Genomic DNA, 13,452 nt, shown 5'->3' with positions numbered 1-13,452 from the left:
ATCCCTTTTGGGTACTAAAAGGCGTCAAAGAGTGGCCACTCCACAGAGATCAGTGGAGGTGTTAGGCGAGGAACAGCCGTACCGGCTGTACCCCATGTGTGCTCTGAAAGAGTACGCAGCGATGGCGCTGCTCTCAGAATGCCCTGCCCTCACGCACCGTGCGTGTCACACAGGTAGGGCTTGCACGGCCCGACACCTTAACATGACTCCTGCGAAGCGCGCCGTGGCCGATGGGCTATGCCGTTTTCCTTCGGTCCTCATATCGCTCTCGTCGCGTTGGCTCTCTTTGCGTTTTATGTTTTTGCAGCCTTCACGACTTCTCTCTCCGCGGCTGAGCGCGCCGGCGCGACATTGCTGAACCGACGCTACTCCGTGCATGGAGCGAATTTCACCGACAGACGCAGACAACAATAGCTAAAGGGGCGGAAGCACACGCACAGACATATACATACGCTTCTCCATAGACTCAGGCGTACTCAGAACAGAGAGCTCTACCAGAGGGCTGTGATCTGATTGTGGAGCGGGCCTCTGCTCTATGCACATCCCACCCCTTCCCTCGCTCATCGCTGACTCTTTCGGCACACAACGTCGAATTCGCACGGAGGTTCGCGCGCTAAGGTGAACTGAAGCAGTGAATAGGAAACGCTCTCGGCTGGAGAAGAGATCAGAGAGCTGACGCGTTCACAGCTCTCCTGGTGAGGGCGTGCCCACTTGGTTAGTACTTCCGCTCGCGGATTTGCGCTTCGGAAAGAGACTCTCTCCCTCTCTCTTTATCGCAGCGGCGCAGTCGGCGCTTTAGAGTAGTCCGCCTTCACATTTCCCTCAGCTTCCTCTTACGGCCTGCTGCTCAGGCTTCAGGCAGAGCAGCTGGGCAGCTGAGCCGCCCACACGGGTCGCAACGCTGTCGAGGTCGTAGCTGTTGCCCCCGGCGCCGATGGATGACTACGAGGACTCGTTTGAGACCGCCACCACGGCGACACATCACGAAGAAGAGATGAAATCGTTAAGCGCTAGTGCAATGACATCTACTTCCAGTAACTCTGTCAACGCTGGTGGCGAAAGCGCCGCGCAGGCCGATGGTGATGGCGCCCAGGGTGGAGCGGGCGGCAGCGACACGCTGATTCTGAGCCCCGCCGCAGCGCTGCTACCGACGTCAGAGGATCCGGTACTGCCCTTGCCCGCAGCCCCTGGGCTTGTGTCAGTGCCTGTGCCTGTGCCTGTGCCGAGACTCGTCTCTTCGCCGGTATCGTCGGTGAAGGGTGGCAGTAACAATGAGGTGCGCGCACCGTCCACGTTGTCTGCGCACAATGTGCCGGTTTGGGAGCGTCCGCTTGGGCTTGGCCAGCACCCCACGGCCGGAGGGATAGAGGGCAAGGGCGGAAGCGCGAGTGTAGTAGACAGCGCCGGCGGCCAATATGCCACCACGTGCGACTCCTCGAACGCTGATCGCAATGAATTCGGAGTGACCGCCACTGATGAAGCCGACTTTGAACGTCGAGGGCTGAAGGGCGCCGACTTTGAAAGTCTTTCCCGCTTTGTGGCCTTCCGTGGAGGCGGCAGTGACGGCACGGTGGGTGCGGCGTCGCGCTGGCAGAGCTCTGTGATTGGGACGGGAACGACAGCCTCTTCTTCCGTGCCGGGCAGGCCCCTCATTGCCAATAGAGACCCCGATGGCCAGAGTCCGAGGGTGAGCGAGGACAGGCTGCCGAGGGGCGAATCGGTAGCCTCCAAGTCGAAATCGGCGCTGCAGGCCGAGACGCCACCGAAAGCCTTGCTGGAGTCCAGGGTGGTCTCCGCAGCTGCAAGCAGCGTCTTCAGCACCCTCTCGCAGCATCTGCAGCAACCGCACCAACCCCAACCGCAGCACACCCTCGTGCCAGCGCCAGGGGTCTCCTCTACCACAGGGGCGCCTTTGGCGCCGGCGCTGGCAACCTCCCTTCCCGCCACATCGCTCACCTCCCCTGAGGAGCCGTCGATGAAGCCACTCGTAGCCCGCCAGCTGCTGGACTTTCCGCAGCCCGACGCTCTGGCGACGGAGAAATCGCCGCCACCAGCCACCGCTTCCTTCTCCCTTCCAGCGCTGCCGCCACCGGGATGGGCCTCTACGACCGTCACCAACGATGCAGTCACCGCCCCCACCGAAGCGCCGTGGCCCGTCCTCCCCACGACGGCGGCGGCGAAGGACGCGACGGCGACGCAAAACCGGTGGATGATTGGAGACGTGGAGTACCGCACCAGTCCGACAGACAGGGGGGCAGTCCAGCAGGTGCCACCGCTTCCCCCACCGTACGATCATCATCGACCGACGGAGGAGCATACGCGCACGTCCGACCTTCGCGAGGCGTCAGAGGCAGTGGAAAGGCTCGTGAAGGCGTTTGCGGTGTTGAAAGGATGCAGCCGTCTCGAGAAAGCACAGCACAGAAGTCACCCCGTTGCCGGCAATGTGCCGTCTCCCGTGGAAGCATCAGCCGCCGTTGTCGCCTCTACGCATCGCGCCGGGAGTGCGTCTACCGTGCGCGTGCACAGCAATGTCCGTCCGCCCGGCCCCCGCATCCCTCTAGCGGGAGTGGCGTCGGTCGCCACCGCTGCGCCGCCGACGAAGTCCGTTCCTCAGCCGGAGGACAGAGAAAGTCTGGCAGAAGGGATGGTGCTGGACTGCGTGCTCGGCCTCCTTCGGGAACACGCAAGCAACACGACGACGTCCTCCGCGGGTGCGCACCAGGGGGGGGGGACGAATAAGAAACAGCGAGCAGCGGCATCTTCGTGGCAGACTGCGAGGCCCCACTACGAGGTGGTGACAGCGGACGATTTTGCGTACGGAACCGGCGCAAGAGGCGACGGCCGCGCCTCAAGCTTCGCCGCCGGCACCACCTCAACTGCGATGCCGCCCCGAACCTATTTTGACCCATCACCAGGTTTCTCAGGTGGGCTTGGCAGCAGCGGCGTTCCCTTGTTCGACCCTCGGGACCGGCAAAGCGCTGTGGACCTCTACAACGCCGTGCGTGAGGCGCTTGAGAAGTACGTGCTACGCCGCGTACTGACAGGAACAGAGAACAGAGTCAACCTTCAGTCATGCGCACCTCCGCCTCGTGCGCCCCCCATTACCGCTTTTTTCGCATGGGCGCTGCTGATTGACATGATGAGTCTGTGTGAGGAGATCGCGCGTGTTGCCTACGACGCGTCGCCCTACGCCCCGAGCGCCATGTATCCGGTGCTGGTGCAGTTCAGAGGTGACGCGGCTTGCGAGGAGGTGGCCAAGGCGGCGATGCACTGCCTGCCCTTTGAGGCGCTCAGTACCCACAGTGGCGGCGCCTCGGCGGGTGCGGACGGCGGCTGCGTCTTCCGCATGGCTTGCTGGGTGACGCAGCAGCAGCTCTGGACCATGACCGACGCTTTGGCCGACACGGTCCGAGAGGACGTGGTGCGACGCTCCAAGGTACTGCACTACTCTCTGTTTAACACGGCCACGGTGACAGAGGTGGATCCTCGTGTGCTGGCTCCGCCTGCCACCCCAATGCTCACTCTGCGACCGCTGACAGGGCGGAGAGGTGGCGGCGCCCTCACAATGGCAGCGGAAGCCTCCGAACCATCGGCCTCTGCCGCGCCGCGCGCACGAGTGCATCGCGGTGGCAAGGGAGAGGTAGGAGGGCTGGAGCATGGCACCTCCGACAAGGAGCTCTTCGAGTTGCCCGCCGCAGCGCTGCAGAAGATTGCCTACCACGTCTCCGTTCTCACCACGGATCTACTTACTGACATGAACGCCGCGGACCATCGGGCCATGCCTGCGGTGACGGTCGATGAGTACCCTGATGTTGCCACCGCCGTCGCCGAAACCCTGAGCGAGCTGCTTCAGGACGAGCCCATCAAAGCGGCCGTACGGCGGCGAGCTTCGGAGAAGGTGAAGAAGGCGCAAGCGGCACGCGCTAACTTCGCCACAGCCACGTGCCAGCGCAGGGAGCAAGCCATCATCGACAGGGCAGAAAGGGAAGCAGGGGAGGTTGTGCAGCACATTCTGCAGGAGATGAGGGCACAGGGAGTCGCTTGATGGCACCCGCACGATTGCTGCACGAGGGGCATCATGCGCGTCCTCCCCTCCCCCTCCCCTTTCGCATATCCGCGCTCTGGCCGAGCACTTCTCGCCCGGTGCGCTGACTTGCTATCCATCTCGCAGGCTACTCAGGGTTCACAAGCGGGCTTGTGCAGCGCCCGCCCTCGCCTGTTTGGGCCCTCTGCCGAGGCCGAGAGGCGCATTGCCACCTCCTACGTAACCCCCCCCCGTGCGCCAGTGTAACAACTGTTTCCGCGGGCGGCGCGGGGGTGAAGCGAGAAGGGAGTGAAGGGGGGAGGAGTGAGCGTGCACATTGCGCGCAGCAGTGAACGGAAGATGCACATGGCGACGCCACGAAGAAGGGAAGGAGCAACGTGATGATGGCAGCAGCATCGAGGGAGCGCAGTTATGAGCCCGTCAGACGATTGTGGCACACCAGCGTTTCTATGCTTCACCCTTTTCACAATGCACTCCTCACTCTCTTCTTGTTCGCTGTCAGCCTCCCTTCCCCCTTTCCTCCCTTCTCCACCTCGCCTCGCCGCCCTACGGGAAGCGCGTCTTCATCGGACGCGGCGTGGCGACTTCCCTGGCGCACAACTTTGCCGGAGGTCAAAGTTGTGCGCTCCTGTCGACCAAACAGAAACCCCTTCAGCCGCATACTTTTTGTTTTTCTTCGCGCTTGTCACGCTCCCTCTGCTTTCGCTCTAACAGTGTCTGAGGGATACGCGCTCATGAGAGGTCGTCTGTGCTTGCATGCGCGCCTATGGGGGACACTGACGGCAGCCTTGCAGGCTGTTGCGCTCTTCATGTTTGGAACTCATCTTCCCTCTTCCCCTCTGTTCGTCTGCCGCGTGGGCGCTGCCCTCCCCGTCTCGCCCGTGCGCACAGCCGCTCTGCTCACCGTTTCGCTTTGGCTTAGCACGTGTCGCGGCGACGAATCCTAAAGAGGCGCAGTATTCCGACTCACCTACGCACGCAGCCATCTGACGGCACCTTTACTGGCGGCCACGTGGTTCACCTCGACGGCGCCGTCCCCCGACACAAGAGCGAAGGAGAACTATAGGCGGGCGCACTTTGTGTGCGTGCGTGTGTGCGTGCCTGTGAAGGTCCCCTCCTCTTTTTTTTTGTACTCCCCCGCATTCTTCTTGAACGGTTGAAGGCATGCGTGGCTCAGCCGGTGCACGACGCGGCCGGAAGCCCTCGCTCTCGCTTGACGACAGAGAGAGCAGTTTCAGCTCGCTCTCCTACTCTTACGACGCATCCCGCACGCTGTCGAGGTCACACTCCTACACGTCATCCGCCTCCTCGAGCTCGTCTGACGAGCACCCGCGCCGCGGTCACCGTCGTTTTCGCAGCTGGTCGCCGTCAGAGGACGCAGCTCACAAGCAGCCACGCAGCGACTCGGTGCTGGGGGACGATCTGTCTTTTACACCTGGTAGCTCGGTCCCGCTGCCATACCACCCCTCTTCCTCCTCCTCGGCGCCCATGCTTCCAGCGGTGCTCGGTGACGCTGTGCTACCCGAAACGTATGATGGCCAGTTCGACAGTGTTCTCGGCGCCCCAGACACCCCGAATGAGGACTGGCCGTGCGGCGTATGCAGCAACATCAACTCGAAGCAACGGGCGTCGTGCTTCCGGTGCGGCTGTCACTACGCAGAAAGCCTCCTGGCGATGCCGGGCTACGAGGTGTCGCTGACGCACCTGCCTGCTAGCTGCACCGCGGCAATGGTGGAGGAGGCTGTGCGACGGGTGGCCCCAAACTGCTCCTTACACTACATTGGCACCGACACAGCCAAGGGGATCATGTACATTCAGTTCTCGTCAGTCGAGGAGGCGACAAAGTGCTTGGTACAGAGCCACTGCGAGCTGCGCCTGCGCGACGGGGACGGCGAAGACGGTGCCGGCGTGCGCACGCGGCTGAGTTTCTCCTTGGGCCCACATCCCCTCCACGAGCGCAAAGAGGCGGAGGAGCAGCTGGCACGGGCGACGGCGCAGGCTGCAGCGGAGAGGCAGGAGGCAGCGCTGGAGAAAGCGGGGGTTCCTCGGTTCCTGTGGCCGCACACGTGGCGCCAGCCGCCGGCCTTTCCATCTGCCGAGAAGCAGAAGGCGTTTCTCAGCACCATGTCGACCCACTGGGACCACCTCTCCGAGGAGCAGAAGCGCTACTATGACGCCGAAGTGAAAAAGGCGTTGCTCAGGATGGCTGCCCCAATAGAGCCTACGGGCAAGAAGGACAGCATGGAAGCTATGCCCCCGGTGAAGTCTGGTATAGCAGCAGACGTCACGGCCCCTCTCTCTACTGAGGTCTCCTCCGCCTCCTTGCCTTCCACACCTGCTGGTGCGAAGGAGAGCAGTAAAACGTCACACGCGCTGGACGGCCTGAAGAAGCGGCTGGCGGAGCGGAAGAGCGCCATGAAAAGAGTTGAAGGCACCGCCGGGGCTAAAGTGACGACGGTGGCTGGAGCGACGGTGCAGGCGGCTGGCCCGGTCGCAGTTCACGGGAGAGACGGTACCAGTGGAGGCACTGGCGGCACGGCTAGTCTTCCACCTTCGCTACGGAAAGGTGGGGGAGACTTCCCTCTGACACCATCGAAGGTGCCCGCGGAAATGCTATTGTGGGACGGCTTTCCGGTCCCGCTTCAGTACACCAGCCTCAGTAAAGTGCCGCGTTCTATCGAGCTGCCTCGTGTGCCCATGCCGGTGTGCGAGCGGCTTCTGCCACCGGCGCTGCTGCAGGTGGCCCGTATGCAGTTCAAGCAGGCTCGCTAGAGGTAGGCGGAGCGCTTGTGAAACGCCTGCTTGTGTGTTATGTGGTGTGTGTTTATGTGCAGTGGAGGTGGTGACCGCTTCGTCTGCACCCTGTTGTTGCTGTGCTTGAAGGCGGATATTGTTCGGCAGTATGATGCCAACAGCGGTCGAACCGAGCGAGAGAGCGAGTGGCAAGGTCGGAGGTGGGACAAGGCTGAGGAGGGCACCTCAGCATCCATGACTCGCCCATCTCCACACGTGCACCTGCCAGGGTGTGGGCCGCAGTCATTTTGGCGATTCGCTTCCCTCAGCTAGTAGTCTGTGCGATCGTGCGGGGCCATTCTTTCTCTGCCCACCGGCCCGCCAGGTCACTTTGCTGAGTGCATTGGCGTCTATATTTGACATGTCTGAGTGCACCACTCCCCTTTTTTATGGGCGCTATCCGCTACAGCTGCATCCTTCTGCCCCCTCTCCTTATCCCCTTCGCATGCGCGCGCTCTCTCTGTGTGTATGTGTGTGTGTGTGTCTGTGCCATCTACACTCGGCCGAAAGATTGCTCGCACCTCCATGCTGGTGTGTCGAACGTTTTTGCCTCCCACTGACACTCCTCCTATCCATTTCACTCGTCCAACGTCGTTTCATCGCTGCGAGGCGCCCTTTCGCTTCGTGGCGCACTCAGCCTTCGCCCTCACTCGCTCATACAGCGCCCATAAACAGAAAAAGCTCTTCGTGCTCTTATCCATGTCTCGCTTGAAGCACGTCGAGTGGGATGAGAAGAACCTGGAGGCGAATGCCGAGTACCAACGCCAGCACCCTGTGACGATACACATCACAGAGCCCAAGACGCCGTACGTGTACGCTGATGGCGACTGCTCTGATTCCGAGGGCGAGGCCTCGCTTAAGTGGGATCCAGTCGTGAACGCGAAGGTGAAGGAGATCAAGGAGCAGGTCGTCGGCGATTTTTCTGATCGACCGAAAGCCCCAACAACGAAGACGGGGCGACCAATGCTGGCGGAAGGCACCGTGACTGGCGAATTGGCGCAGCAGCAGCACCAAAAGGAATTCCGCAAGATGCGTAAGGCCGTGTATGCGGACGAGGGCGCCATGTTCAAAAAGGCGCTGACGCACGAAGTCGCGGACGATGACGACGAGTAGATGACTCGCACGGAACGTTCTCGTTTTGGGCGAACGGACCGTGCGCTGATGGCGCGGCCTGGCAGTTTTTGCCTCCGTTAAGGGCTCATACCAGTACCTCTTCTCTGGAAGTGAGAGAGGAGGGGGAGGGGGGGAGTACAAGCCTTCGCAAAGGGAAGAGCGCGGGGGTGGGTGGGGCGAGCGACTATAAACGGTGACGATTCCGCACCATCAAGAAAGGGTGTACCCTTTCCTCTCACTTCCGACCCTCTGCGTGACGCCTCTTTGGTTGGCCACGATCCCCGACAGGCAGCAGCATCCAGAAGAAACGCCCTTTTTTCTTCGTGGGCTGGTGTGTTTGTCGCCAGACCCCCCCTCCCCTCGACATCCCCTATCGGTTGACTGCACCGCTCTCTTTGGTCATGCTCAGTCGTCTCTTCCCACGTCATCTCTCGTACTGCTTCTCTCGTGCCTCGCCGCCTCTCTTAAGCGTGCCACACACACACATACAAGCAGAGTCGACGACAGGTGACATGCAAGCACCGCCCTGCATTCCTCCTCTGTTGGGAGGGCAAGAGAGGAGGAGGAATGCAGAGGGGGCCGCAAGAAGACACGAACACCGTAGAAGGACTTGGGACCGAAGAGGGAAGAGGCCCCTGGGCAGGGGTCCTCTCAGCGTCGAGGCAGTCAAAGGAGGCATGACGGTGAAGCCGCAACACACCTGGCCGCCATGGGACGCATGCGCGCGCACCAGTGGAAGCGGTGCCAGTGAATGCAGGACCTGATCAAGCCTGGAGCACGTTTGGGAGTACGTGAGCAGCAGCGCGGCAACGCCCGCAGCTCGCCAGCCTCGCTTGGCAGGGGACCGTTCGACCCCCATCGCAGGGATGCCGGGACCGCGTCAGCTCTTCTCAACGAACTTGAACAACTCAAGTCACGCACACATGCGCGTGACCCTTCAGTTCAAAATTTGGGACGCCGCCTTTGCGCATCGGTGGCTTGTGTCTATCCTCTGGGACACGGCCTCGGCGCGTATCCAAAATCAGTCTATTGAGGCACTCGGGGACTTGCCAAGTGGTGGCGCATCGGCCCAGCGGCTCTGGACGTGGCCGCAACAGCGGTGCAATGGATCGACCGGTAAGGCCGAGGGGGCGGAACTGGAGGACGTTACTCGTCGTGCCCATGCACGCAGTGATGCACAGTGCGCTGGTAAGCCTGCCGTTGGATGCAGGTCCGACGACGCATATCAGCCTTACGCGATCGCTGCGTCCGTCAACAGCGGGGAGGCGGATGACACCAACTAGCGTGCAGCGAGGCTTCGAATTCGCCGCCATGCACTAAGAGAGGTAGCCCGTGAGTACACCCGTTTCTGCCGCTGGTGAACTCCTTTGCTGGCCAGACTGCGGGGGTAGACATCAGGGGCCTCAGCGTACGTGGCGTGATGATGCAGAGCCAAAGTGCCGGCAGCGGACCCCATGGGTCTGACCAACAGGGAGAGGCCGAGTCCCCCCCTTGCAGAGGCCTCAACCCTTTGGCGTCTAGCTTCAGAAGGCAGGTTCATCCCGGACGGTGCCTCAGCCCTTCTCCAGGGCCTGACAGGGGAGACACACTCGGACGAACTTCCATCAACTTGCCCTCCACAGTCGCCGATCCGTTGACGGAAGGCGAGGTCCTGCGGGGGCACGGCCTCCCCAGGAGGCTCTGCGGCTCGAGGAGGCATCGGCAGCGAGGCACTGCCTCTGAAGCGGGTTGCTCAAAGAGGCGAGCGAATCCTTTGGCCAGGAGGAGGGGCAGCCCTTCAGCGTCTTTCCGCATCAGCGATCTGCTAACCTCAGTAGACTCGCTCTCACAGAGCTGTCTGTGTGTGTGCGTGTGTGGAGTGGGGGGGGGGCGGGAGGAGAAGGGGGAAAGTGCACGCGAGGGAGCGCTCTACGTCAGACTCCGCGTTCTGCACCAGCGCAAGTGCGATACGGACGCGGCGCTTGGGCTTAGAGCGCAGGGGGGTACCGGCGATGATGGGACTCGAGGCTGCGGCGGTGCAGAGGAGAAGGCGCGTCAAGCGGAGCGCGGATAGGTAGAACGTCTTGCGCACACAGGAGAGGGTCATTGGACGATGACGCAGGGGAGGCGGGGAGAACGAACGCGTGTTTCTTCTTGTCCCCAGCCGCCTACGTGATTCGCTGAGAAGAAGGGGAAAGGGGTGAGGGGAGACAGACAGACAGGGACAGAGAGAGGAGCGAACAGCGGGCAGCAGACGTGCACACGAGTGAGTGCGACGGCGGGGAGGGCGCCGTTTGTCACCATTCGTTTTTCTTTTCCTCTGACTTCTCTCTCTCCTCCCTCTCGCTGGAAAGACGTATGCTCATGCAGGATCCGAGCGGCAAGTGCAGCCGCGGCTGCAGCGGCGTGCCCAATCGCTCTCGCTGCTCGCACGTCTTACTCTTCCTTCTGGGTTTCTGGGTCTCGGGTGCCGTTGCCTGTCGTGCGGGCGCTATGATGAGCGCATATTCATCGAACGCAATGAGAGCGGAAACCCGACAGGAAAAGGGAAGAAAGGCGAGGCGTGCTATATGCATTCGGCCCGCATTGGCTTGCCGCTCAACAAGTATTCTTGTAGCTTTCTTGTCGTCCCTCTTTTTTTATCTGCCGGCGAGTGAGGGAAGGAGTTGCGCTCTCTTGAGGTCAAGCAGCATGCGCGCGAGTGTGTTCTCTCACTGTACCAGGCATTTCTTGCCATGCTCTCCTCCTTACCTCCCCAACATGTGTTCCTGCAGCTCTTCGTCCTGCCCTCGTGCTTTGGGGCGTCCGTTCTTTCTTTTTTCTCTTTGGCGCCCCCCCCATTTTGCCGGCAGTGCCCACAGGTGTCCCGTGGGCCGGCGCATGTTTGCAGGTGCGTATTGCTTTCATCCTTCGCTGCCCGTGCCCGTGTAGGGGCTTCTCTCGCGGGCTGTACGGAGGTCGGCCCAATCGCTTATTCCATATGCCGGGTGCGTGTGCGCGCACGCGTCTCCTCACTTCGCTACTCTCTTGGACTTCGTTTTCTGTGCTCTCTCTCTCCCACATCACCCACATTTCTTGCGTCGAGCCTTTCTCGCTTTGGTCTTCCTCTGCGACAGTGCACCAAGGAGTTTTTGCCAAGCTATGCGGCACGGAGCGAGAGGAAGACGCGGACACACTCGAACGGAAGTGCAGCATTCTGCCCTCCAAGGTGGAGGGCATCAACTTCTCGCGCCCATCTATCCCTCCCTCAGCAGCGGCGGATTAGGACGCCGATAGTCGCACAGACAAGTCGATCTTTGCCCTACAAAGCTTTCCTCTCGCTATTCTTTCTTCCTCGTCCCCTGTTTAAAATGGTGGCTGGCACGCGGCGAGGCCTCCTGCGGCTCGGGACATACAGCTTCGCTGTGCAGTCGCTGCACGTCGTCTTTGCAGCTCTCTTCGTGGAGTACTACACGAACGACTTCTTGATTGTCGAGGACATGCCCAAGGCTAACGCGGTGAGCCCCACCGACATCGATGGAGGGCGCTTGCACTTCTCCAAACTAGGCCTTGGAATGCTTGTTGCAGCCCAGCTGATGTACGCGGTGTGCAGTGTTCTTCATCGGTCTGGCGCCGTTGCCTTCTCGTCGCTCGTCGCGCCCCTGTGGCGTCCGCAGCGGGTCGCGTGGAATGAGCACAGTCTTGCGTTTGTGTTCGGCGCCTCTTGGTTGGCGCTGCGACTCCCCTTCGTGCCATCGGCCGTGTCCTTCACATTGGCAATGGCAGCCGTCGGTGCCCTTTCTGAGCGCTGCAGCGCCTTCGCTCAGAACGTGATGCGCGGAGTCGCGGCGCAGCAGCCTAAAGAGGAAGAGTCGGTGCAGCTCGTGTCGCGTGCGGCATCGGGTGGCGCTTCGGTGGTGGTACTAATCGCCACTCTCCTCTACGATGGCTGCTCTCCCAGAAAAGGGCCCCTTCGCCGGTTTCACTGGTGCCTTTTTATCCTGTGTGGCGTGTGTGTGTGTGTATTTAGTGTTCTGCGACGATGGCGGTGCAGTTTTCACGGGGAGGAAGCAACGAGTACGGCGCGCGAAGACTGCTGCGTCGGCTCGCGTTCCGTCTCGGGGCTCGGCGACGGTACGCTGACTGATTTTCACGACTTTGTACCGCAGACATGGCAGCGACGGTCAATGAAGGCTCTTCTGGTTGTACGTGCGCTGCACCGCTACGCGCACACAGTGATGGTGAGCTTCTTTCATCTACTCCTTTGTCTGGGCTCTGCGCCCCTGCTGTCAGCGGCAGCCCGAGCGGTTATCCTGGCCTTAGTCGCGGCGGCGCCGTCTTTCCTTGCGCCCACGTACGTCGCAAGCGCTGGCTTGGTAGGGAAGAAGTGCCTGATATCCCTCGTGTTGCTCGGCGTGTGCGCGGTGGGCCTCGCGTCGCTGGTAGCAGCATTCTTTTCTAGGGGAGCCGTTGGTGTGGTGGTGGTGGCGCCAGTCGCTGTAGAGGACAGCGCGGGGGTCCGTTCAGTCGCCGCGGTTTGGCTGTGCGCGTTGCTGCTCATGCTGCTACGTCTGCTGCTCGACAGCTTGCATGACCTACTAGACCTGGCGCAAGAAGACGTGGTCGAGGAGGACGCGATTCTTTTCGGCCGCGCCATTCAGATGGCGGCGTGGACAAAGCGGCTCTGCTCCATCGTCGCAGTACCCATGGAGTCGCTCAGCCGCATCACCACGCTCTTGCTGCTTGCCTTCACGACTGCGGTTGAAGGCGGCGCGCTGGCCCCATCTACCATCACCAGCAGTGGCGACAGTAACAGAGCCCAGAGCACTTTAGTGCCACAGAAAGCAGCTGCTGCAGGGACCTTGTGGTGGACGGCGAAGGCGAACATGGCCTCGACGGTGCTTGCAGTGCTGAGTTTACAGACGTGCGGGGTGGCGCTGGCGATGCTTGTAGTGTGGCACCGCTACTACAACCTAGAGGGGAAGCACCTCCAGTTCATTCAAATGGCCATCCGCAAGCGCAAGGACGAGCAGTCGGTTGCCGTGGTGTGAGGTCGCGCTTGCCGCTGCCTGGTGAAAGCTGAACGCCGTCTCGTTTCGTTGGTCGGCCTTCTCCGGCTTCGGTGAATGGCGGGCGTTGTGACGTAGTGTGGGGCTCTGTGATGATGGCGGGTGCTTGAGTGCGGGAGTGACGGAAGAGTCCGCCCTGCACCCAAGGCTGCGTGTTTTCCGTGCTCTCCGCCCGCAAGACTGGCGCCCACTTTGCCCTCGCGCTCTCTTAGGTTCTCCATTGCTGCACGGCCTGCGACTCTTATGGACTATATCGCTGCGCGCCACTGTCGGGGTGTGGGAAGTGTGGGCAGAGGAATGGCGGCGCGGAGATGGAGGGAGAGCAGTAACTTTCACGGGGCACACGTGTGGTCTGCAAAGGGCGTCGGGCCACCGACACACAATAAATGACTGCCCGCCGTCTCGGCGTTTGAAAAGCGCGATGCAGCTACCTGCGCACTGCTGACCGAGGAGGAGGGGAGGGAGGGGCTTTGC

General features: G+C 61.5%; 4 protein-coding genes across 4 annotated transcripts; all 4 read left to right on the top strand.

The window, feature by feature from the left end:
• Positions 1-934: 934 nt before the first annotated feature.
• On the top strand, positions 935-4,045 carry LSCM1_04307 (uncharacterized protein; the record flags this gene model as incomplete). Its single annotated transcript, XM_067321819.1, has 1 exon — positions 935-4,045. One exon carries the CDS (start codon positions 935-937, stop codon positions 4,043-4,045), a length of 3,111 nt encoding a protein of 1,036 aa, XP_067176914.1.
• A 1,164-nt stretch (positions 4,046-5,209) lies between these two features.
• On the top strand, positions 5,210-6,817 carry LSCM1_04306 (uncharacterized protein; the record flags this gene model as incomplete). Its single annotated transcript, XM_067321818.1, has 1 exon — positions 5,210-6,817. One exon carries the CDS (start codon positions 5,210-5,212, stop codon positions 6,815-6,817), a length of 1,608 nt encoding a protein of 535 aa, XP_067176913.1.
• Positions 6,818-7,537: 720 nt separating this feature from the next.
• On the top strand, positions 7,538-7,951 carry LSCM1_04305 (uncharacterized protein; the record flags this gene model as incomplete). The annotated part of the gene is made up of 1 exon (XM_067321817.1): positions 7,538-7,951. One exon carries the CDS (start codon positions 7,538-7,540, stop codon positions 7,949-7,951), a length of 414 nt encoding a protein of 137 aa, XP_067176912.1.
• A 3,329-nt stretch (positions 7,952-11,280) lies between these two features.
• On the top strand, positions 11,281-12,960 carry LSCM1_04304 (uncharacterized protein; the record flags this gene model as incomplete). Its single annotated transcript, XM_067321816.1, has 1 exon — positions 11,281-12,960. One exon carries the CDS (start codon positions 11,281-11,283, stop codon positions 12,958-12,960), a length of 1,680 nt encoding a protein of 559 aa, XP_067176911.1.
• Between the last annotated feature and the right edge of the window lie 492 nt (positions 12,961-13,452).

The sequence above is a fragment of the Leishmania martiniquensis genome, chromosome 29, assembly GCF_017916325.1.
Source record: "Leishmania martiniquensis isolate LSCM1 chromosome 29, whole genome shotgun sequence".
Taxonomy (NCBI): Eukaryota; Euglenozoa; class Kinetoplastea; order Trypanosomatida; family Trypanosomatidae; genus Leishmania; species Leishmania martiniquensis.
Note: the sequence above shows the minus strand (reverse complement) of the source record. Positions and strands in the feature narration are given on the sequence as shown.